Consider the following 24,024-nt stretch of genomic DNA (forward strand, 5'->3'; position numbering starts at 1 on the left):
GCTGTATTGTGTCATAAAGAAAATGTAAAAAAAAAAAAAACATTTGACTTGTTTTTCTTTTTTCATTTGTTTATGATTAAAATGTGAACCATTAAATTATTATTATTAAGAGAGACCTCCAGGGAGTCAGGACCTCATTGAGGGACGCCACATACTGCACGCACCAGCTATCATACTTATTCTTGAATTCATTCATGCACTCATAACATTCGATGGCAATCTATTCCAATCACACACCACCCTGTGAGAAAAAAAATCTAGCCCTCACTCCCTTCTTAGCAGCTGAGGGCTAGATTTCTCAGCTTCCAAGGATGCTCTCTTGCCCTTTCCTCACCCTCCATAATTTGAAAAATTCCACCAACTGAAATCCTGTATGACCCTTTCAGAAATTTGTAAGTTTCAGTCATATCATCTCTCTTTCTCCTGCTTGCTAGTGTCTACAAATTCTCAGTCTGTCTTCACAATCAGTATTCCACAATCCTGATATCATTTTTAACACTCTCTCCACTATATCAGAATTACAAAGGAAACCAGGAGACCAGACCTGCACACAATAGTCCAAATGAAGTCTTATCAATGCCTTGTAGAGAGGCAAAATGGCATCCTTATCTTTACATGTGAATGTTAATTTCAGCATTGCAATTATCTTTTTGAGTTGTATTTGCAATCTTTGTTACATGGTTCCTGAACTTCAACTTAATTACCTACTAACACTCCAAGATCCCTAGCCTCATCAGTTTCTTCTAACATAATCCCACCAATATAGTATGACATTGGATATTTAATCACATAAAGTGAATGACTTTACATTTATTGACCTTGAATTGACATCCATTTTCCCATGCCCACAATTCCAGCCTATTCAAATCATTCTGCAAGTATTGCATATCAGCAGCATTCCTGATTACCCTATCTGTCTTTGCATCATCAGCAAATAGCTGTATGTCGCTCGTCAAATCCTTCCCAATATCAATAATGCATAGATCGAATAACAGTGGATCAAGCGCCGATCCTTGTGGTATACAACTGGTTATTTGTTTATTGAACTTCATAACTGAGAATGTAGTATTACACTTCCAAATATTACTAGGCCAAAGGTTTTACAAGAAATCATCTGATTCTGGCACAAGGCATCCTAACGGTCATATGCTGATGGCAGTGGCAAGCCACCAGTGTGCCCGGCCGAGCATTCAGAGACAGAATTTTAAAGTCTCCATATGACAGTTTGCTTTTTGACATCTGTCAGTCAGCCTTCCTCTTACCCATGCTAATATTCTATAATCCAAATCCATATTCTCCAATTTATGCAACAGTCTACCATACTCTATTCTGTCAAAAGCTTTAACAAAATCCAAAAGTATCATAGTGTATCCATTCCCCTTGTCTGGTACAATGGTCACATTGTTATAGAATGTGAGGAAGTTGCTAAAACATGACCTTCCCTTAATAAACCCATGTTACTCATTGCAAAGTAGAGATTCAGTGTCAACCCATTTCTGAATGCAAGCTCTAACCAATTTGTCCAAAATCTTCATCACCACTCCTGAGATACTAATTGGTTGATAGCTGGATACATCTGTCTATGCACCACCCTTGTGCAATGGAATTACCATACATTCCTTCCATTCCTGCAGAATCTTCCCTGTTCTGAGACTCATAATAAACAGCCTTGTCAAAGGAATAGTCAGTTCAGCTGAACACGTTTTTAGCACACGTCCTGATATCCCATTAGAACCTATTGCTGAATACTTATTCAGTTTGTGCAACAGCTCTAATACCTTGTCCTTATACACCTGAGTTTCTTCATCCAGTAAAGAGGTAGCAGTAAGCTCAATGTTGGGTACACCAGGTTGATAGCTTTTAACAAAATGGATATTTATTAGTTAAACAGCCTCTTCGGTATCTGTTACTCTCACGCCATCTGCATTTAGAATTATTCTTTCATATTCACTCTTTCTTTAACTTGCATCATATTGATAGAATTCTTCTTGGCTGTCTTTAGCACACAGAGCCACTTTCTTTTCATGCTCACCCTTTGCTTTCCGTACAACAGTTGTGACTATTCCAGGCTGTTGCTTATAATTTTCATAATGGACATCATCCTTATGCACAGCATTCCTTCCACATCATCCTTTCTTATGAATCTCTTGCTCAATAAGATGACACGTCCATTTGACTCCTACCCTATTTATTCTTCGAACTCTCGGGACACATTCTGATATCGCTTCATTTAAGTATTGTTTAAATGCTTCCCATGCACTGTCAATATTCTTCCCATCCAGCAACTGATTCCATTTCACTGAACTTAGTACACTCCTCGGTTGGTCATAATTTCCTACTTTGTAGTTTAGCATGTAACCTTTCTGAATGGATCACTCATAAACAGTCACTTCCCAAGTGAGTACATCATGATCACTGTCACCAACCAGAGGCAGAATAGTTTAGTCTTTAACTGAAATGCTCTCTGACACTATTATCAGATCCAACACTCTTTGACCTTGAGTTTCTTCTGTCACATGCTGCTTGAGGAAGTTGTCCCACAACCGCTCAATAAATTCATTTTCATTCTTCTCATGAGATTCTACTGCTACCCAATTAATATTTGGATAATTAAAGTCCCCCATTATGATTACTCTTTTTGCACTTATCTTTTCTATTTGTTGATGCATTTCTTCATCACTAGCAATCGATCCACCAGGTCTGTAACAACAACACCCCACTATGTAATTGATCTTATTAGATTCCATCTAACACCAGATGGCTTTAAACTCACTGACACATGAAATACTCTCAATAGTACTACAATCATAGGTCTCAACTCTAACTGGATTCAAGTCATCCGATATCATTAGCAGCACACCCTCTCCTCTATATCCTTCCTAAAATACTGCATCCTTTACACTCGATACCAATTATTATATCAGATTTTGATAGCCAGGTTTCACTAATGCCTACAATCTGAGGTCCAAACATATTGACCACAACAAACTCTACCCATTTGTTTCTGATAATCCTAGCATTCATGTATAGACATAATAATCTAGCCGCATGTTCTTTTGTATACTCTTGTCTGCAGTCTGCATGACACAGTTGAACAACTTGAAGATCTCTATTCGTCTGTAGTGCCTTATACTTGTTGTAGATATCTTTGTACACGTTTGATGGGTCCAAACTGGATGAACACAAAGCCAAAATTGTTCTCTCCTCATCAACATTTCCATGATAAAGCCCATAACTGTCATTAACACAGTTATATAACATTGTTGCTCTTGCACTCACATTTTCACCATTCCTCCCTTTATAATTTGGTTTCCTTGATTCTCTGTATTAGGTCTCATACCAGTTATTAGTTTTTCAAGACTCCTGATACCAAATGCATTCAGGTGTAGACTGTCCATTTTATACAAATCCAATCTTCCCTCAAACTCACTCCACACATCTAAAAACTTGCATCCATTCCTTCTACACAGCCTATACATCAAATCGCTTGCCATCATAGCATTTCTCCTTAATTCATTTTTATCATATCTAGGTAATATATTGACTATTTTCACTTTCTCACTGTTCACTCTCGCCTCTTACAACAACCCTTCCATGTCCTTTCTCATACTGAACTTATCTAATTAAGCTGTTAAGTCGTAATTGTAATTAACTACAATTACGATCTTGTTTCATTTTCTTTTCTGTTTTTAAATTCCTTCTTTTATATTCTTAATTTTTACTCTGGGAAAACTCGAAGTTATAACTTGCTCATCAATAGCAGGTTTTATTATAGAGTAACTATATTAAATAGTATCCTTCCTTTTTACAAACAATGACACTTACCTGATTTTTGTTATTTCCTGACCTACCTGTGTCCATGCTTTGTTGTTTCTTATTTTGCTGCTAATTTTCTTTTCCTCCCTATGTTCATTTAAATGCCCCTTTACTTTCTGTAATTCCTGCATCATCTCTCTTATGATCTGCTTTAATTTGATATTTAGGGGGTTAATTTATTTTCAATAACCTCCTACTCCATATCTCCAATAACATCATTAGGGGCTAACCTTCTTGTTCTTGACTGCACTGCTCTTCTTAGCATTACGTTTCTTGTGCGTTTTTGGTGCAATTTTTTAAACATAAGAAATCTCTATTTTAAAGTCTTACTTAATTTGAGAAAAAGGAAATACCCTTAAAAGTAAATGAACAGCTATGAATTATGTACACAGTTTCTACAAACAATTCTCCAGGTTTCTTGGAGAGCTAGTAGTTCGGTGTAAGTCAACTGGAATACCACAAAAGATCAAATTTAACAAGTCTAAGCATGCAGAGCAAAATATGAGATACAGTCAAATAGCATCATTGCAAACCACAAAAACTTCACGGGCAAACACCCATGCACTAGTGTGATTTAAAAGAAAATCCACTTCAGCAAATCTTCCACTATAACAAATTATTCTCAGCTAGTCAGAGTTCATATATTTGCAAATAATCTAGAGTCAAGGCAATTTATAGGATGTATTAATATAACAGTCAAAGTATATTTTAAAAATGAACAAACTATACTATCATAATTGGGTATGTTCAATGAAATGTTCATATCTAGGGTGTATTATTTAGTGATACAGAAAGGATTTAAGAACCTATCTTTGTATTCGAATGGTAGATAGGAATGACAAAAATAAATGAGCCTGTGGAAGAAAATAAGTATTTACTCTTAAAATTAACCTCATTTTGATTTGCCAATTAGAATGGCCAGATAGTTTCTTTTAATTCCATCTTTGTTTTAATTACTCTTTTTTAAACAATGAATTTATTGGATTTAATATATATCATGATTTACTGGTAGTGACTCTCACTCAAGTAAGTTTCTCCTGTATTCTCAGTCTAGTTATAACTGGTTACACATTACTGTAATAAAACAGAAAACAAACAAATCAGTTCTCTGATTTCACTATGGAAGAGACTGTTGAAGGAAAACTAATTTTTTGGAGCTAAAAAGCTTTCATCCCCCCCCCCCCCAGAAACTTCCTGTTATCACAGACAGGTTCCACTGAATAGTAACAAGTACAGCTATTTAATCACATAGAGTAGACCTTATTGAATGTGATATCTGCTGATGAACAAATAAGTGATACTAATCAGATGTACATTGGAAAACAATTTGATTTTTGTTATCACTTATAGTAACCAATATACTTCATTAAATGTTAAAGATATGTAATTTTTCATGAGCTTTTAAATAAGAGTATAATAAAATCCATTTACTTTCATCTTAGTAAAGCTTTTGGCTTTAAAAATTTTTTTATTCAAATGATATTATCATATAATTTCATGAAAGATTACAAAATAACCGCATGTTCATACATTTCAGACCATTTTTTAAAATAAATTTATATATAACAATACATTTTTCTTTTTAATAAATGCAACAGAAGAACTGTTTTTTTTTCTTTTTCTTTGTGTGTGTGTGTGTGTGTGGTATTTTCAATTAGTGACCTTTTTACTGTAAGTATTTTTTAAAATTATAACTGCATTTATCATTAATGCAATCATTTTCCACACTGTTATGATGAGAGTCAATATATCAGGAAAATTTAAATGTTTCAAACTTTAGTGAATAACTAATCTTTATTTGATAAAATAAAGATTAGTTATTAATATAAAAAATTAATAAAATAAATATAGTACAAAAAATTGAACTAAAAAGTTATCCTTTTTTTTTTTTTTAAATTTCAGCACCTCTTGGAAATTAATACCATTTAATTGATATTTGAAAAATTACAGTGCATCAAAATATGACCATACTATTCGAAGCTCATTTCATCATTTAATAAAACTTAGTAAATGATGTGATGAGAAGTATAATGTCAAGTTTCAAAAGTAAGAATTTAAAAGCTTGGATTCATTTTTGTCAGATAAGCATCAACAGAATGTGGTAAGTGGCGAACTAATATTAAAGCATTTGGTAAACAGGATGCAGGTTATTAATGCACAGAGGATAGAAAAAGAGAAATAAAAAAATAATAATCATTACCATTTTTTTTGGCTTCACTTATCTTCTGGAATAGTGAAGAAACAGTTATAAATAATGCAAGACACAGCTTTAAAGGAGTGATGTTGAAGTGTTTTAACAATCATTAGTGTGAAGTATATATTGAGAATGGATAGAACTACTACTGTGAAAGCCAACTTTTTTTTTTAACTGAGAGAAGAGAATTTCTATACAATAAAAAATAATAAAAAAATACAAGAGCAAAGAGAGAGAGAAATATAAGATGAAAAGAAAGAAAATGTTGTTTAATAAGTGGACATTACAAAATTATTACATATTGATGGTGGCAAATGAAACCGACATCTTTGGCAAAAAATTGAGTGCAACAAAGCTGTCAATACTAACCTTATGGTCAGTATGAAACATTAACAAATAGCACTTAAATATTTAAAAATATGTCAACATATGCATGTATGCAATGGCACAGCTGATTTCATTCCAAGATCTAGATTTGTTCATTAAGAGACGTGTATGCTTCACCTAAAAGATTACTATACCAATGTGATAACCTATCATTTACTTTAACAAATTTCCTCGGTACAACGAATTTCAGCTAGTGGCTGAAAGCATATTACATTATCTCTACCAACAATGTTAACATAATTATATTCGTTAAAGATACCAAGCTATTTTAAACTTGGTTTTACTCCATTTCCCAAGTAAGCAAGGAAAGGGGCCACAAATAGCTTGGTATCTTTAACATTTATTATACCCAAGGTAAAATACTTTCTACATAATTATATTCGTTAACATCATAAAATTCCTGATATGTACTCTCAAGGAGTATATACCTTGAGAAACTTACATTATTCTAACCATCAAAATTTTTTCTCAAAATTAATCTTACTTGTTACAATAAAATATTAGATACTCCAATAATGTAGTATCTAACATTTTGGTCTTCTATGGCACTTCTGACTGAATCCATCTACCCAGATCTTGGTCTTCTTTTTGCCACCTTCACTGTTTTGTCCTTTCACCATTTCACTGTTTAAGTGATCATACTACCTCAGATTGGCTCTGCTTAAACATTTCTGAATATTAATAGTGTCAAGTTCTTTTTTAATATCATTTTTAATATGATTCTGCATTCTGTTCACTCCACTAATTTTTCCTCAGGACTCTCTTATCAGCAATCTCTAGTGTTTGATTAACTGTTTTATTTCTAACCTAGCTCTCAGGTCCATAAGTTAAAATTGATTTGAACACTGTTTTGTATACAGCTAATTTAGTGTCTTGAATAATTTCTCTCTTATTCCATGCAAATTTATTCAGTTGACTACATTATATTAGCATTGCTAACTCTGTTGCCTATTTCTTCACTAAAAATCGTGCTTAAATAGGTGAAACTATTTTACTTGCCTTACTTGTTACTCCAATAATGTAGTATCTAATATTTTGGTCTTCTATGGCACTTCTGACTGAATCAATCTACCCAGATCTTGATCTTTTTGCCACCTTCACTGTTTTGTCCTTTCACCATTTCACTGTTTAAGTAGCGATCATACTACCTCAGATTGGCTCTGCTTACACATTTCTGAATATTAATAGTGTCAAGTTCTTTTCTAACATTTTTTTAAATATGATTCTGCAGACTGTACTAGAATATAACATCAACTGCATAAGAGCTGATATTTTAACACCTCCAATTCTGATATCTGGACTAATGCCCCTTTCCTTCATAATGTGATCCATGTAGGTGATAAGTCACACTGGGGATAGCAAGGAGACCTTCAGTCCAACGGCCAAGAATACCTACATAGCCCGCTAGGGGGCACCATCAGGACTTTTAGGAAAACCATAGCTTCCTTGCTTCATTTCTCATTTACTGTGTTTAGTGTCTGCATGCACGTTATTGTAAGTTCCTTTGCTGAAATATTGGAAATATATTAAAGTTTAATTTAATGTATATTCTATTGTATGTTTAATTTCCTTATTAGTAAGCATGTACAACCAACATTTAAGCCTTTCTACGAGTATTTTACTTGTGTTAAATGAAATGTTTCCCATTCAAAAATTTATCATATAGGTGATAAATTACAGTGGGGATAGTAAGCATCTTGTCTCACATTTGATTTTACAAACTATTTTCTGTACCACCCTCAATACTAACTTGGTGTTAGTACTAATACTTGGTATTTGCCCACATCATTCTATTTGACACTGCCTATCATTCATGATTATCTTCATGTTTAGTGTTGAATACTACAACTACTCCTTCCTTTTCCCGATTATTACTGTCTGCAAGATTCTTCTAAGTAACATCCTGTTACTTAGAAGAATCTTGCCCATTTTTGTTTTCTTGGTTTCAGTAAAATCTGGAATTCGACATCTGATCACACCTTCTGAATTATGCAGTGCAGGCAACTGTAAACTTTTTATACCATCATATCTGATCATTCTGTTTAAATTATTCTCAAGCACGTGCTAGCCACTTTTGTTTGGCTTTCGTTCTCCTTCTCCCCCCATGACTTTTTCTTTAACTTCATGAATCTTGAAGTTTTTTAATATATATCCTTGCAAACAATTTCACCACATCCTTTTAATAGCTGAATCAATCATTTTATTCAGTGTGCCATTGGTTATCTGAGGTTTCATTCTTGTTTTCAAACTTTCATTTTTTCTGTGATAATATTTGTATATTTGTGTCTGCAGTTCACCTCTAAATGCTACTACTCCATTTAATTCTTCATCTTAACAGACAGTTGAGAGAGTTTAAAAATACTCTCTTACACTTTTCTTTTCAATATGATATTCAATTTTATCCTTCTCAGAAGGATAAAATTGGATATCATATTCAATTTTATTAGGAAAATAAATAGTGATCTTCCTATTTCAAATCTCCTATATACTCCTGTATCGTGAACCTGTGTGAAAAACTTCAATGATGTCAGTGAGACTTATTTCTTGTTTCTTTCATGTGAACACGTGCTCATTTTTATGCTGGATCATGATGTTAGTGATGACTAGTCCACATCCTGAAGAGAAATCTATCATGTATTTACATTATTATTAGCTTGCTTTTTTTAAAATGTCAGCCTGCTTTCTCTAATGATAAAAAACAAATAAAAAAAAAAACTTCACTTCTTCTTTACTAAAATCTTCTGGGACCACAGGAACAAATAACTCTCCCCGAACAATTCCCATTTTGGTATTTGCTCACATCATTCTATTTGACACTGTCTATCATTCACATTTAGTGTTAAATACTACAATTACTCCTTCATTTCCCTGATTATTACTGTTCACAAGATTCTTCTAAGTAGCAGAATGTTACTTTGAAAAATCTTGCCAATTTTTGCTCTCTTGGTTTCAGCAAAATCAATTATGTCAACAGTATTTTCTAATTCTTCTGCTAGTTCCACTCATTTTCCATTGATACATATGTTGATCATACATATCTTGAATTCTGCTGATGCTGAGTTGGGATTTGTTCCAGTAGCTGAATTTGTACTGTTTTCCCTGGTTTCCTGAAAAATTCAGCAGGGTTTTGTTTAACCAGAGCCAAGGTGGTATGACATTTCACTGTTTTATATCACGTTTGTATCAGGTTTAAGCCACTACATAAGTTTGGTTGGCTAAATCTCAAACTACCAGCTCATCCTTGTTCGTTCAGTATTCACGTAAATATCTGCTAATAGGGTGCATCAGGAGAAGGTGAGGATTGGAGATTAGGTCTTAAGCCCAAGTCAGTCTCTGTATTTCTTGAAATTCAAAGTGGACATCGCCTTCCAGTAATCTAGCTTTGACTCTTAAGTGATCGCATAATGCTATTCTGCAATGAAAACATTAAAATTAGCAACACGAATTCTTCTGTCAGTATTTGAAGAGTTTAAATGCTATCATGTTACTATCAGTTGTAATTTAATGTACTGTTTTCTCATTTCATTTATTTTATTAATAAATAAAATTCTGTAACTCAAAAAATTTAAGATCTTGTTTGTTTAACAATATTATATTCAGGGCTGGCATTACCATTTAGGCAAACTAGGCAACCGCCTAGGGTGCAAGCCATGAAGGGGCACAAAACTTTCAAAATTTTGGAAAATTAAAGACAAGAAAAATTAAAATTTGATTTTCATATATTATACATATTGTATATTACTAATAAAGCATGCCAAAATAATTTTTATTTTTTATATTTAAAATTTCATTTTAAAAAATATCCAACTTGTGAAATAAGGGGTGCACTTGTAAACTTTGCCTAGGGTGTAAAATAACCTGGCGCTGACAGTGATTATATTACATAGTGTTTTGTGCTAGTTCATTTGGTGATCATCTTTAAATCCTTTGTTTGGGGAAGGCAGTTTGTCACTCTATTGTTAAAAGCTTTTGTTTTTATTACTGTCAATTTAAAAGCAACTCTTCTCTTTATCATTTTTAACACATAGATCAGTAATTACTAAACTGTGCACAGCTTATTAACTATTATAAAAGGTATTGAAGAAACTGCTATTTAGTCAAGTGCCTAGAATATACAGGGTGTTCGGGATAAATTTGACAGTTTCGTAAGGAAAAAGAAAATCTTCTTTGTATCTATTAAATTTAATGAATTGACAAAAAAACATTACAGGCAGAGTTAATTACAATACTATCGACAAGATTTACTCAAAATAACCACCATTAGCATCGATCACAGCTTCAATTCTGCTTCGGAACCTCGAACAAGCTGATGCTACAGTCTCCCTGGGAAGGGCCGCAAAAACTGTTTTAATTTTATCCATTAACTGGGCTTTTGTATTACTGGAAGTGCGATTGGTGTCTTTTTCAACTGCGCCCCATACAAAATAATCCATGGGGTTAAGGTCTGGGGAGTTTGGAGGCCAAACATTTGGACTGGTGAAGTCGTAGAAATTTTCAGACAACCATTTTTGACTTTTCCCAGAGGTGTGGCAAGGGGCCGAATCCTGCTGCCATACATACGGCCTACCATTGGCTACCCTTGTTATCCAGGGCTTGACTACAGTTAGCAACTCCACGAACAAAGCCCGAATTCCAATGCCAGGGTTCTTCAACACCTGTTCCTGCAGATTTGCGAGGAATTCTGCTGTACGAACGCAATCAGATCGTCTGCTAGGGATCTTTCTTCTTGCTACATCCTCGTAGTCACCATTGCAAGTCTCTAGTTCATGCCTGATTGTTTTTACTGTATTCAGGGAGCATTGGGCAGCAGTCGTAATATCCTTATTTTGATGGCGGGCACGAATCATCATGATACAAGTTATTCTCTTCCATGATTCAGGTGGGTTCCAGCTATCCATCCTTTCTGACATCTTGTATATGAATGAAGAAGGGTCCAAACTTTTAAATGAAGAGAAGTGTGTGTTAATACATGTAACTTACGGAAAAATATAATTAATTATAAATATGTCAAATTTATCCCGAACACCCTGTATATATATATATAAAACAGTTTACCATTAGACAACTTGCACTACTGAGTAAATAGTTTGAATGCAAGTTATATAATAGTAAATAGATATTTTTTTTAATACTAACCCCATTCAAATTTATTATATATTAATGATAGCAAACCTATCGTACTGTGGGTGGGCTAAGGATTAGATAATCCAGAAACTCTGCTCTAGAGACTACACCAAAAAATTTTCAAGTAACTCCAGGCCTCCACCAGGCAATGAAATTTGTCTTCTGCTTCAAGATAAATGGTATCCATGTTTGTAGTGTAATTTGAATGTCTGATTAGAGAGCAGATTTGTCAGCTTAAATAGCAGAAAGCTATTTAAGCTGACATTTTCAATAATGATAATGCCACACATGAGATAAGTAATTTAAAGAAATTTTAATACCTAATAAGAAAGTTAACCCTATGAATTGCAGTTATCTTTATATGAATACAGCTGACAGAATGTGTTTTTGAAATGAAAGTGACTTCTATGCCTGAAGTCTGCAAATCAGAAATAGCTATTGATGAGTAGTGGCTTTTAGAAATTTTATAAACAGATAATCCTAGAGGGGTAGACTGATGAATTTATTTATTTTGCTTGTGGTAAAATAATAATAATAATAAACTGTTGAAAGGAAGCTTCAACAATTGTTCAAATCTAAGCAAAATAGGTGGAGAGTAATAATTACAGTAGCAATTTTGTTCTGTAGGGGAAAAAAAACTTCTAAAATGTTTATGTTACTTTATAAGCATTAGCTTATATCACATTAGGTCAATATGCTCAATGAATTTATTAATTCAGTTGATCGATCTAAATTTATCACTAGGATGACAGACAATAAACTTGGAAATTTTGTGCTTCTGGGATGCTGATGCAAATCAGCATCCTAAGAGCTCATTTCCAAAATAACCAACTTCCAGACATATGATACTTCACACACCATGAAAAGAACTTAAAAATGAAGTAGGTATGGAGAAAAGACAGGAAGAACTATTTATATCCACTATATACTTCTTTATAGCTATGTTTCTGATAGATAATTTGTACTCCAAGGATGGTTTAAATGCAACAGAATGCAAACAATTAAATTCATAGTTACACTATCCTAATATGATGTTGTGCGCATATATGATCAAAAAAAAAAAAAAGTAACACATATAGTAACTATCATTGAAGTATATACCTGGCCTTGAATTAATGATATTAACAGATTTCTGCACAAAGGAGAAGCAATTAAATTTTGCAGTAAGTAGAGCACTTTTACATTAGAAATGCAAATAAGAGAGAATTTTTCATTATTATTATTATTATTATTTTTTGTTATTTTAATGACACTGTATTTTTATTTAAAGAGAAATTTTAAAATTTTCTGTAATGAACGTATAATTTTTTTTTAAATGAAAAATGTCTGGCACAGTGAAATTGCATAAGAGGATTAGAAAACAAGCAACAAGAATGTAATGATTTGAAAATTTTAAGATTTTTATACTTACATATTTGCAAATTTTTTCATCTGGGGAAAATCATTTTGCTAGCAAAAGAATTAATTCCATCACCGAAATATAGTGAATAACATGAATTTCATAAATGGAATTCTATGTATGATTAAAAAACAGAGTGATTTTCAATCGTCTCATGTATGCAAAAGGTATGCATTGGGTAAGGGGGGTGGTGTTAACATTAACAGTGTCGACAGATATTTTGACAATATGAGCATGTTTCTAAGTCACAAACATTTTGTTCTTTGTTTTTATATACAAGAAAACCTCGCTTAACATGAATGAAATTACATTATTTCCAGCTTTTTTTATTTTTATTTTTTAAAAAATAAAAATTGACACATTGACAAGTGCCACCAGTGAGTGGTAGCACTTGTCAATGTAACAGCCAGTGGGCAGTAGCAGTGATACTCGGCAGTTGACTCAAAGATCATTACAAGCACAAGTGGAAACTCTGTTTTCTTGCTCAATCACTTTTCCTTCATTTTGCTTTAATTTAGATACCTATAAGGCTTTATTATATTCACCCCTGATATGGAAAAGAGAAAGACTGATAAACAAAGTGGCAGTAATAAAAAGAGAAGAAAAGTAATTATGTTAGAGGAAAAGCTGGAAGTCATTTAGAGACATGAAAGTGGCAGTAGTAATACAGTGATTGTGCAAGACCTGGGATACAGCAGATCTACAGTTCGGACTATATTAAATAAGAGCAAAGAATACAAACAAAGAACAAGGAAAAGTTGCTACTCCTTCTTCAAGCATGTATATCACCCAAAACAGAAGCCATTTAATGATTGAGATGGAACATCTATCACTCTGGATTGAGGATTGTAACCAAAAAAGAATACCTCTTAGTACAAGGAATATTCAGGCAAAAGCTCAATATTTTTACATCATTAACACTTTCATTGCCAAGCTGAAAATTGGAATTTCGTGGTGGCCAATTTTTTTTTAATTTTTTTATTTAGTTAGCGACGTCCATGCGATAACGCGTGATCGACTGTTTGGTGAGAACTCGCATCGTGTGATATCGTTCATTGCCAAGCTGAAAATTGGAATTTCGTGGGGTGGCCAACTTTATTTTATTTTTTTTTTATTTAGTTAGCGATGTCCAAGCGATAACACGTGATCGGCCACCCGGTGAGAACTCGCATAACGCGATATCGCGTGATTGGCAATGAACGTGTTAAAAGAGACCAAATTTCAAGAGGAATGTTAAAGCTTTGCTGCAAGTTTAGGATGGTTCGACCATTTTAAAAATCGAGCTGGACTGAAGATGAAAAAGTTGAGCACTATTCAAACATCTTTACTCAATTTTTTTGTAAAAAAGTAGCTCAATCAAATGCTTAGAAATTACATAAAAATTTAAGAATTGATTTTTATTAACTTTGATGATTTTATCCTCTAATATAGCTTATAATTCTTTTTTTTTCCCTTTCAAATTTACACTAACTGATGGATGAATTATAATTATTCCTATTGTTTATTGTATTTGCTTAATATGATTTTACTTAGTGTGCATTAATTGATGGATTAATTAATCGTGTTAAGTGAGGTTTTCCTGTATAGTTTTTCTTTTTAATTCGAATTTGAAAAAAAAAAAAATGTTGCATAGAAGTTAAAATAACAACAAATTTCCAAGTCTAGGTGTGACACAAGCATCTACATGTGTCATGATTCTGTTGTACAAAGATTTTTACCTCAACATTATCATAAAATAATATAAGATCAGTAGTGGTGACCTTCCCCCAAGATACTTTTCAGATGCAATCTAACCAAGATAGTTCAAGGTTTCTTTGCTCCATTTTGTAACATTCATTTGCTGCATTTACCAGTCTCCAAACTCCTGAAAACCATTCAGATCTCTTCATATCCCATTTCCATGAAACACACCCATCTGAAACCCAGCTATCTAAACAGTGAGGTCATCTTCCTATGCAACCTCAACATCCCCACAATCCCAACTGGCTCCCCTTTTCCAACACTACTGACCAAGCTGGACAAGAAGAAGCAGATGTCTTTGCTATAAGCAATAACCTAATGCAAATTGTACATCTACCTACACAAATTCCTGATAACCCTCTTCCTCTCTGCAATAGGTGACCTCTGCAGATACACTGCAGAGGTCACCTCTTGTTACAACCTCTCAGACCACAATCTTGTTGAATTCTCCTCTCACATAGAAACCCCTTTCTCAAACTACTTCTGACCTTGCATTATCTGGCACTACAAAGGTACCAACTGGGATGATCTCCAGAACTTCTACTACTTCTTTCCCTAGGTAACTATTGCACCTGCTCATCTGACTAATAACTGCTTTGAACAAATCACAGAAATACCTTTGCTGGCAAAGGTATTTCTGTGATTTGTGGAGTATGAAAGCTGAAGACCTTCATACCCCACTCTAGCCAAAATCTTTATCCTTTCCAAGAAACAAGTTCAACAGAAAGTGTATCAAAGCAAAAACTTCAGCTTACTGTAGGTGGCTTATACCGAAGCACACAATAAATGCAAAACAGTCAACAGCAGAAAACTTGCTTACAGTCCAAATGAAAGCCATGCCTTCTGGTCCCTTGCTAAGGCCATTGTACACAACTTCTGCTTACCTGCACTTCCACCTCTTTTTGATCAATGTGTTTATCTTTCCCAGTGCTGTACATACTCATTAACCCTCCAACATGATGACCTCTCTCTCTCTGACATCCTGATGACACCATCACTACTTCATACAAAGATAAAGCTGATCCCCTAGCATTTTGCTTTTCCTTGAACTCCTAAATAGATTTCCAAGGGAAATCACCTCCTACTTATATATGCCTCCTGTAATTTTTCGATCAAAATATATATATACATACATATATATTATTATTATTATTTGTCACCTCCAGGGAGTCCAAAGAGTCATCGAGGGAGGGCATCTACTCTACAACTCTGTCTCCACCACTCACAATCCACCAACTGACCGCAACTACACCAATGCCATCTATCACCGACCACCACCACTAGTATTTCAACGGACAATCACAAAAATCCATGCCCACGGTGGGATTCGAACCTGTAGCCTTTTAGCTGGAGAGCGGATATGCTAACCACTCGGCTAGCCAGGCTTAGAAACTTACTAAATAACCTGGACACTAAAAAAGTCTTCTAGTCCTGATAGCATCCCTCCAACTGTTCTCAAACATTGTGCTCCAGAGCTAACACCTGTCCTGTATCGTCTATATAATGTTATATATAGCTGGCACTTATCCTAATGTGTGTGGACGGAATCGCACATCCAGCCTATTCCAAGAAAAGAGATAGAAATCTACCATCAAACTACCAAACCAGTCAGCATCGTCTCAGTCCTCTCCAGAAAATAGAGAAAGCCACCAATAGCCAACTTCTCCACTAACTGGAGGCTCATTAATTAATCAGCAACCACCAGTATAGATTCCACCACTCAAGATCCAGAGCTGACCTCTTAGCTTGCATCACCCACCACTGGACATGTACTACAAAAAGGTTCAGAGAAACTTGTGCTGGCATTCTCGACATTTCCTGAGTTTCTGACTATATCTCGTACCGAGGCCTGCTAAACAAATTGCCATTCTTTGGTCTACCTTCCACTCTCTGTAATTAATTGGGTTGACAGTTCCTTTGTGATCATTTACTGAGTGCCATGGTGGATGGCTCCTTCTCTTCGAACTTTGACCAATGTAAGAGTGCCATAAGGCTCAATCTTATCTCCTGTACATATTCTCAATCATCACTAATCCTATCCACAGATTTGTAGCCTCCAATTCATGATATTTATTTGAGAAACCATGCACTACTCTGACATCCCAAGCTTCAAGATCATCTATAACCAGTGCCTTAAACAGTGATCCACATACCATAATTCAAAGGAGAAAGGACTGTCTGGTTATGTTCAATGCTACCAAAACACTGTCTTGCCTTTTCTCTTACAAGAGATCTCAGCTCACATACCCTTACACTTAGTAATACACAGTTGAGATCAGATCTCTCTCTGCTTGGACTAACATTTACTTCCAGTCTCTCCTGGCATGAGCACATCACATTAATAGCTTCCTCAGCATACAAAAAAACTAGGCACCCTCTTTTGTTCTGGATGCTATTTTATACCCATCCAACTCTTAATTATACATGAATCCCAGATCTGCCATTGCTTAGAACACTGCACATTTGGGATGGTGCACCTAAAATTTCCTTAAAAATTCTTGATGCTGTCCAGAGGAAAGCAATTTGGCACATAGATAATCCTTCTCTTACAGATTCTCTTCAACCTCTTTCTCAGAGATACAATGTTTTAGCAATGTGTATATTGAGAGGGCTACATGGTGTGTAGTGTCTTCAGAGAGCTACCAAAAGCTAAGTAAAATTTTGAGTGAAAATTGGAATATTGGTTTAAATCTTAACGGAGTATTGTTTATTTTTGGTAGCTTGTTGTGTCTGTGTGATTTTGGTGTGAATTCCTTTTTATTTAACTTAGTATTTTGGTATGTTTCATAGAATAGCACATGGTGCCAATGCGACATAAGATAATGGCATCCAAAAGTACGATGCCTTTGTTCAAAAACTGTAATGTGAGGGATGTAGGCATTCCCGAAGGAGGCTGGAGTTTGGTTGGAAAGTGATAGTGGTGGAAGAATGTGCAGAAAGTGTAAGCAAAGTGAGGAATTATAATATGTGTCAGGTCGTGATATAGTTATGGTTGAAGAAAGCCAGAATTTGAGTGAAAATAGTGGCTTGATAGGGAATTGCGATGTTGTACAAGATGGCAATGAGAGCAGTGATCAAAGAGAGAGTGAAAGCAACTATACAGAGAGAGAAAATGGTTTAAATGATGAAAAAAATGAGGAATCATTTGTAGGGAGTGAGATCGCTAGGTTGCACGCAGTGATACACAGTGCGCAGTGGCAGTTGGAGCACCTGCAAAACTCTTTCCAGAGTGCCTCGGCACACAGAAATAAACAAGTGTTTGAAATGAAAAATAAGCATAAGAGTGGGAGAGTTTCTGAAATGAAGGAAAGAGTGTTGTATGGTGACTCGTTATTAAGAGGAGTGATAGATGGGAGTTTAACTAAATCGTACTTAGCGGGTGCAAAATTTAAGGATGTAAGTGAGAGTATTAGAACACAAAAACAGAGGGTGAAAGAATTGATAGTTGTGGCGGGTAAGAATTAATTGAAAGGAGATAAATTTTTTATGAGAGAGGACTTGAAAGTATTGTTAAAGGTAGCGAAAGAAAAGAGTGACAGAGTTAGGATGGCGAGTCTGTTGCCACAGTACAACAGAGAGGAGTTTAGGAGGAGGGCCATAATCACAAATGACTTTATGTGCAGGTTATGCAGACGGTGTGGTGTGGAATTCGTGGACGTGTGGAATGAGTTTGATGGGCAAAAGGATTTATACAAGATGGATGGCCTGCATTTGAATGGATTTGGTGTGCAGAGACTGGAAAAAGTGTTGCTGAATGAAGTGAAAATGGATGTGTAGAACCAGGGAAATTAGAACTACCAAGGGGGGGGATAGTGGATATGCGGACATCAGTGAGACAGTTGAGTGTAAGAATGTATATAATGTACCCGAGCCAGTACTAAGGACAAGAAATCAGAATGGGATAGTTAGAATAATGCATCAAGATAGGGGTGGGACAAAGGGACTTCTGCATTTCATGTATACTAATGCCAGGAGTATTAGGAACAAGAAGAAAGAATTTTTGGCCTTGATTGGCTCTTCCTGGCCGCAGGTTATTGGCATTAGTGAAACATGGCTGATGGAATATGATATAGTTAGTGGGATAAAATGTGTATGTTATAGTGTGTTTAGGAGGGACAGAGAGAATAAAATGGTGGGAGGAGTGTTATTGATTATAGCTGATGAACTGCAGCCAAGGAGAATTGAGGTTGTATTGTTGCACGATAGTGAAAGGAGCTCATTTGAGGCTATTTGGTATGAGATTGAGACTGGCAGAACAAAATATACAGTTGGGTGCTGCTATAGACTAGGTGATGGAATAGATGGTGGAGATAGTATGCATAAACAAATTGATGAAATGAGTGGAAGGAGGGTAATTATTATGGGGGATTTCAACTATGGCAGCATTGATTGGAAGGAGGAGAGGACACATGTGAGGAAGGAAATGGATTTTATTCAATTATTAAGGGATAACTATCTGAGACAGCATGTAATTGAAAATACCAGGGGTTTGAGAGTGCTTTACCTGGTAATAGCATCTGAGAATTTGACTGTAATGAATATGACCATGTTGCCACCTACTGGTAAGAGTGATCATAAGGTTCCACACCTTTAGCCACCTGGGAGGTGGCTAAAGGTGTGGAATTTTCGATTAAGACAGAGTATATATGGAATTAGAGTGCTGGCAGGTATGACAAGTTTAGGAGATTGCTTGGATCAGTGCCATGGCATGTAAAACTGCAAGGGCTGGAATGTCGACAGAGCATGGGAAGTGGTCAAGGAGCATTTACAGGAGGTTATTGCTGATTGTATACCTACGGTCCAAATAGTAAAACAAGGAGGGGTTAAATGGATGAATAACACCATTAAGCTTGAGCTGCAAAAAAAGAAACAACTGTGGAGGGAATTTAAAGAAAGAGGTGACCTGCAGGCACACGAACGGTATAAAGTGCAGGCCAGAAGGGTAATGAGTGTGGTAAAAAAAGCAAAAGCGGATTATGAAAGGAAACTAGCTATGCAAGCTAAACAATCCCAGTTCTTTCAATATGATGCAAGCAAAAAAAAAAAAAAAACTGTGCACGGCAAAATGATTTTAAGGAATGACGATGGTAAGGAGGTCACTGAATCAGTCGATATAGTGGAATTAATGAGCTAGCACTTTGCAAGAGTATATCATCCAGGTGGTAACATTGAAAAAATGAAAGAACCATTAGTTTATATGGGAATTGTGATGAATGAAGTGGAGGTGAATAGTCTATTACAGAACCTTAATATGAATACATCTGTGGGATTGGATGGTATACCGGCACGGGTCTTACGTGAAGTGGCTAAAGAATTATCAGTGCCCTTAACCATGTTGTTCAATCTGAGTCTCGGGTCTGGTTTAGTCCCTAAGGTGTGGAAAGAGGGGAAAATAGTTCCACTGCATAAAAGAGGATCCAAGACTACTGTTGCAAATTACTGACCGATCAGCATATCAGGAGTCATTGTCAAGGTCTTGGAGAAAGTAGTCAAGGGAAAAATGCAGGAATCGATTGATGAAAATGAGATACTGTACGGGGGACAGCATGGCTTTGTGAAAGGTAGATCATGCCTCAGTAGCTTGCTCAAGTTTTATAACACAGTGATGGCTGAACTGGATAAGGGTAATGGGTTTACAGTGATACTGCTGGATCTGGCTAAGGCATTTGACAGGATACCTCATGGAATTCTAATCCGTAAACTACAACATATAGGAATGGATATAGGGTTGGTGAGATGGATAGGTGGGTGGTTGATGGAGAGATATCAGAGAGTAGTTTATTCAGGAGTAGAGTCCAAAAGACGGCCTGTGACTAGTGACTAGACCACTGCTGTTTAATTTGTTCATTAACGATATAGGGAAGAATCTAAGAGGAACAGTTCATTTGTTCGCTGATGATGGAAAGTTGGGTAGGGCAATAGTGAATGTAGAAGATGTCAAAATCTTGCAGGATGACTTCGATAGATTGGAGTTCTGGGCTAAGGAGAATGGATATCAATTTAATGTGACAAAATGTAAGGTTATGCATTTTGGAGTGAAAAGATTAGCAGCAGTATACCACATTAGTGGAACTGTACTCCAGGAGTGTGATGAGGCCAGGGACTTGGGAGTGTTGGTTGATAGGGAGATAAAGTTTAGGGGACACATTGCAAAAGTGGCTAAATCAGCTCATCAACACACTTGGTTGTTGAAAAATACTTTGACAAGCAAGTTATTATACCTCTGTACCGAGCCTTGATAAGACCTCATCTCGACTACTGTGCCCAGATTTGGTCACCTAAGTTTCTTCTTGATGGGGAGGAGGTGGTGGAGAGGATCCAGAGGTGAGTGACCAAGATGATAGCAGGTCTATGGAATGAACCTCATTAGAACAGGTTGAAGATTTGTGGGTTGCAGAAATTAGTTGATATATGGAAAAGGGAGATATGATTGAGATATTCAAATTGCTAAAGGGTTTCTATAGGATTAATTCAGAGGATATTTTTGAGATCAGGACTGGTAGTGGGAGAACTAGGGGACACCTATGGAAGCTGGGAAAGAGTGTTATAGCTGGGTTCTTTACTTTTAGAGTGGTAAATGAGTGGAATAAGCCAGAGTCTGTTGTGGGTGCTATGACGGTACGTGAGTTCACTGTAGAATGTCGTACAGTTGTGTGGACATGATGTTTAGGGCCTCCCTGGAGTCGCCCGTAATAATAATAATAATATTTTACTGGTACTTCGATGGTTACTGCTGCCTTGCATAACTTTACTGTGTAACTGAAAACACACTGAACTTGCTTTGCTTCATCGTCTTTTATTCCGTCCACTTCTGTCCTCTGGAACAGCCTTCCTCATGAATTATACGAGGGCTGTTCAATAAGTAATAAGACTAATTTTACTGTCGCGAAACCACTCATCACAATATTAATTTCTGTGGAATAAAGAAATGTTGCTGTCTGTATTAACAAAAGCAGTTGATAGATGACGTATACGGGCTGATGTGCCACAGTGTCACGTGACCATACGCAAACTTGTTTCGCCACGCCTACAAGCCGTGACCAGTCGTCGGAATGAAAGTGTCCTTGGAACAGCGTTATGCAATTAAATTTTGTGTGCGTTAGCAAAAATTGGCATCGGACACTTTTAACATGATACGCGAAACTTACCACGATGAAGCAAATGTCGAGGGCAAGTGTTTTTCGCTGGCATTAAACTTTTAAGAAAGGAAGGCAAAATGTGGACGATCTTGAACATGAAGGAAGACCTTCAACGTCCATCAGAGAGGCAATGATCAACACAGCAGTGATTATCATCAAGGAGAATCGCAGAATTACAGTATGCCAGCTGCATGTTGTCCTGAATATTTCTGTGGGAAGTGTTCATTCAATCATGGCTGAACATTTGGGACTGAAACGTGTTTGCACCCGATGGATTCCCAAACTCTTGACACCGGAGCAATTGCAGCATCGAGTGGATGTGTGCACAGAATGGAAAGAAAGACTGGAACAAGAAGGTGACAACTTCTTAAAACACATCATTACAGCAGATGAAGCTTGGTTGTATCACTATGACCCTACAATGAAACAACAAAGCTGTGAATGGAAGCATCCGTCTTCGCCTACCTCCAAGAAAGCAAAAACTGTAAAATTGGCCGGTAAAGTTATGGCCATAATGTTTTTTTCCATACTGTAAACGGCTCATACTATGCGGATGTTTTACGGACAATGGTACAGCACGTCAAAAGGAAGCGTCCATTGCTGAAGAATGGCTAATTATTGCACCACGATAATGCAAGGCCACATATTGCTGGTGGTGTAGTGGACGTTTTGCAGAAGAACAACATAGATATCCTACTACACCTTCCATAGTCCTGATCTCGCACCATGCGATTTCTGGCTGTTTCCTCAGCTCAAGAAACTACTAAGAGGCCACCATTTCAAAAGCAACAAAGCATGTGTAAAAGCTGCAGAGGCGGTTTTGAAAGAACTCTCAAAAAACGGACTTTTACATGTGTTTAAGAAGTGGACGCAACGTTGGGACAAATGCATCGTGTCTCACAGTAGTTACTTCGAAAAAGACCATGTAAATGATGGAGATTAAAGGTAATCTGTTTTCTGTATAAATATAGTCTTATAACTTATTGAACAGCCTCCGTATTTAAACTACATCATTCAAAAAAACATCAATACCCTTCTATTTCAGTCCTCACCTGTACTCCACACACACAGCACTGAAGTGCTTATAGGTCCTTCAACCTCTCGTGTATGGGATCAATAAAAATCATGGGAACATCCTGTTCACTTATTAAAAACAATACTCATTTCAGAGAAAAGATATCAGATTTTGTCTCCACCTCAGTGATATCTTATTCAACTTATATATTGTCTTTATTCACTAATGATCCCTTAGATGGAACACTGAATTTCCTCTGGCAAGACTTTCCTGCAGATACTGTGAGACTATTTGACTTCTTCATTCACTCTGTTACTTCACATGCTAAAATATGCTTTGGCAGCAAATCGAGGATAATATAACCATGGATAATCCATTCTCCAACATTTGTTAACTTCTTTATCAAGTGATTTGAACCTACTGGACAACATCTCTTCTAAACCATCCTTATTACAAACCATCCTCTTACAGAACTTAAAGATTTTGTCACAAAGATGAACAGAATCCACTGTTGAGGTAGAAGATAATAAAATTGCCTTTCTAGATTTCCTTCTTTTTCATCAACTAGATAGTATTTTCACTTCTCCATTTTTAGAAAAAAAACCTATACCAGACTTACAGTCATGCTCTTTCAGTCAGAAATCTGGAAATTAATACTCACTCTGCATGTTCTACTGAAGCACTGCTGTCTAAAGAAATAAATCAGGTCCACCTTCCCAGAAAATGACTAACAAATCTTATGTCAACAGCTGTTAATAACTATAGAGTTTGCTTGTCATTCCTATCTCAAGAGTTGGCCATCATGTTACCTTCCTTATGTTAAAAGTGTTTCAGAAGGAATAGCCAACTGCTTAGATGGGTTGGCCTATAGGTGTCCTTTTGCCCATTAACTGCTTTTACAGGCTCTGCAAAAGATAAACTTCCACCTTTAGCCAACCCAGGAGTCTATCAAATTCCATACCAGTACTGGTTATTTTGGCTAAAATGGTAAATAGATTGGCAGCTATTTGTTTTGATTAATACCTTGATCACATTCCATGAGCTGAAACAGCCAGGACTTGTAGAACTTGACATCTCCTCCAAACATCAAATCCTTTGGAGGAAGATTAAGTTCCTTCACAAAAGTATCTTATAGAATGCCAATACAAAGAGAGCTGTGATACCTTGCTTTGCCATCCAAATCTGAATGAAAATGATGGACTGAAATTAT

At 35.9% G+C, this 24,024-nt stretch overlaps 1 protein-coding gene across 4 annotated transcripts in view; it reads right to left on the reverse strand.

Moving 5' to 3' along the window:
- The window catches only part of CSN1b (COP9 signalosome subunit 1b), a 279,185-nt gene that overhangs the window by 46,734 nt on the left and 208,427 nt on the right, over positions 1 to 24,024 (reverse strand). For 2 of the 4 annotated variants that reach the window (XM_090404906.1, XM_090404886.1), the window contains exon 14: positions 12,933 to 12,970. The exons of the other annotated variants lie outside the window; for them this stretch is intronic. In XM_090404906.1, the coding sequence (XP_090261032.1) occupies positions 12,933 to 12,970 (38 nt within the window). The remainder of the gene's footprint in view (positions 1 to 12,932; positions 12,971 to 24,024) is intronic. 4 annotated transcript variants of the gene reach the window in all.

Source organism: Typopeltis vanoorti, chromosome 2 (assembly GCF_054136105.1).
Source record: "Typopeltis vanoorti isolate ZY-2024b chromosome 2, IOZ_Tvanoo_1.0, whole genome shotgun sequence".
In the NCBI taxonomy this organism is placed as follows: Eukaryota; Metazoa; Arthropoda; class Arachnida; order Uropygi; family Thelyphonidae; genus Typopeltis; species Typopeltis vanoorti.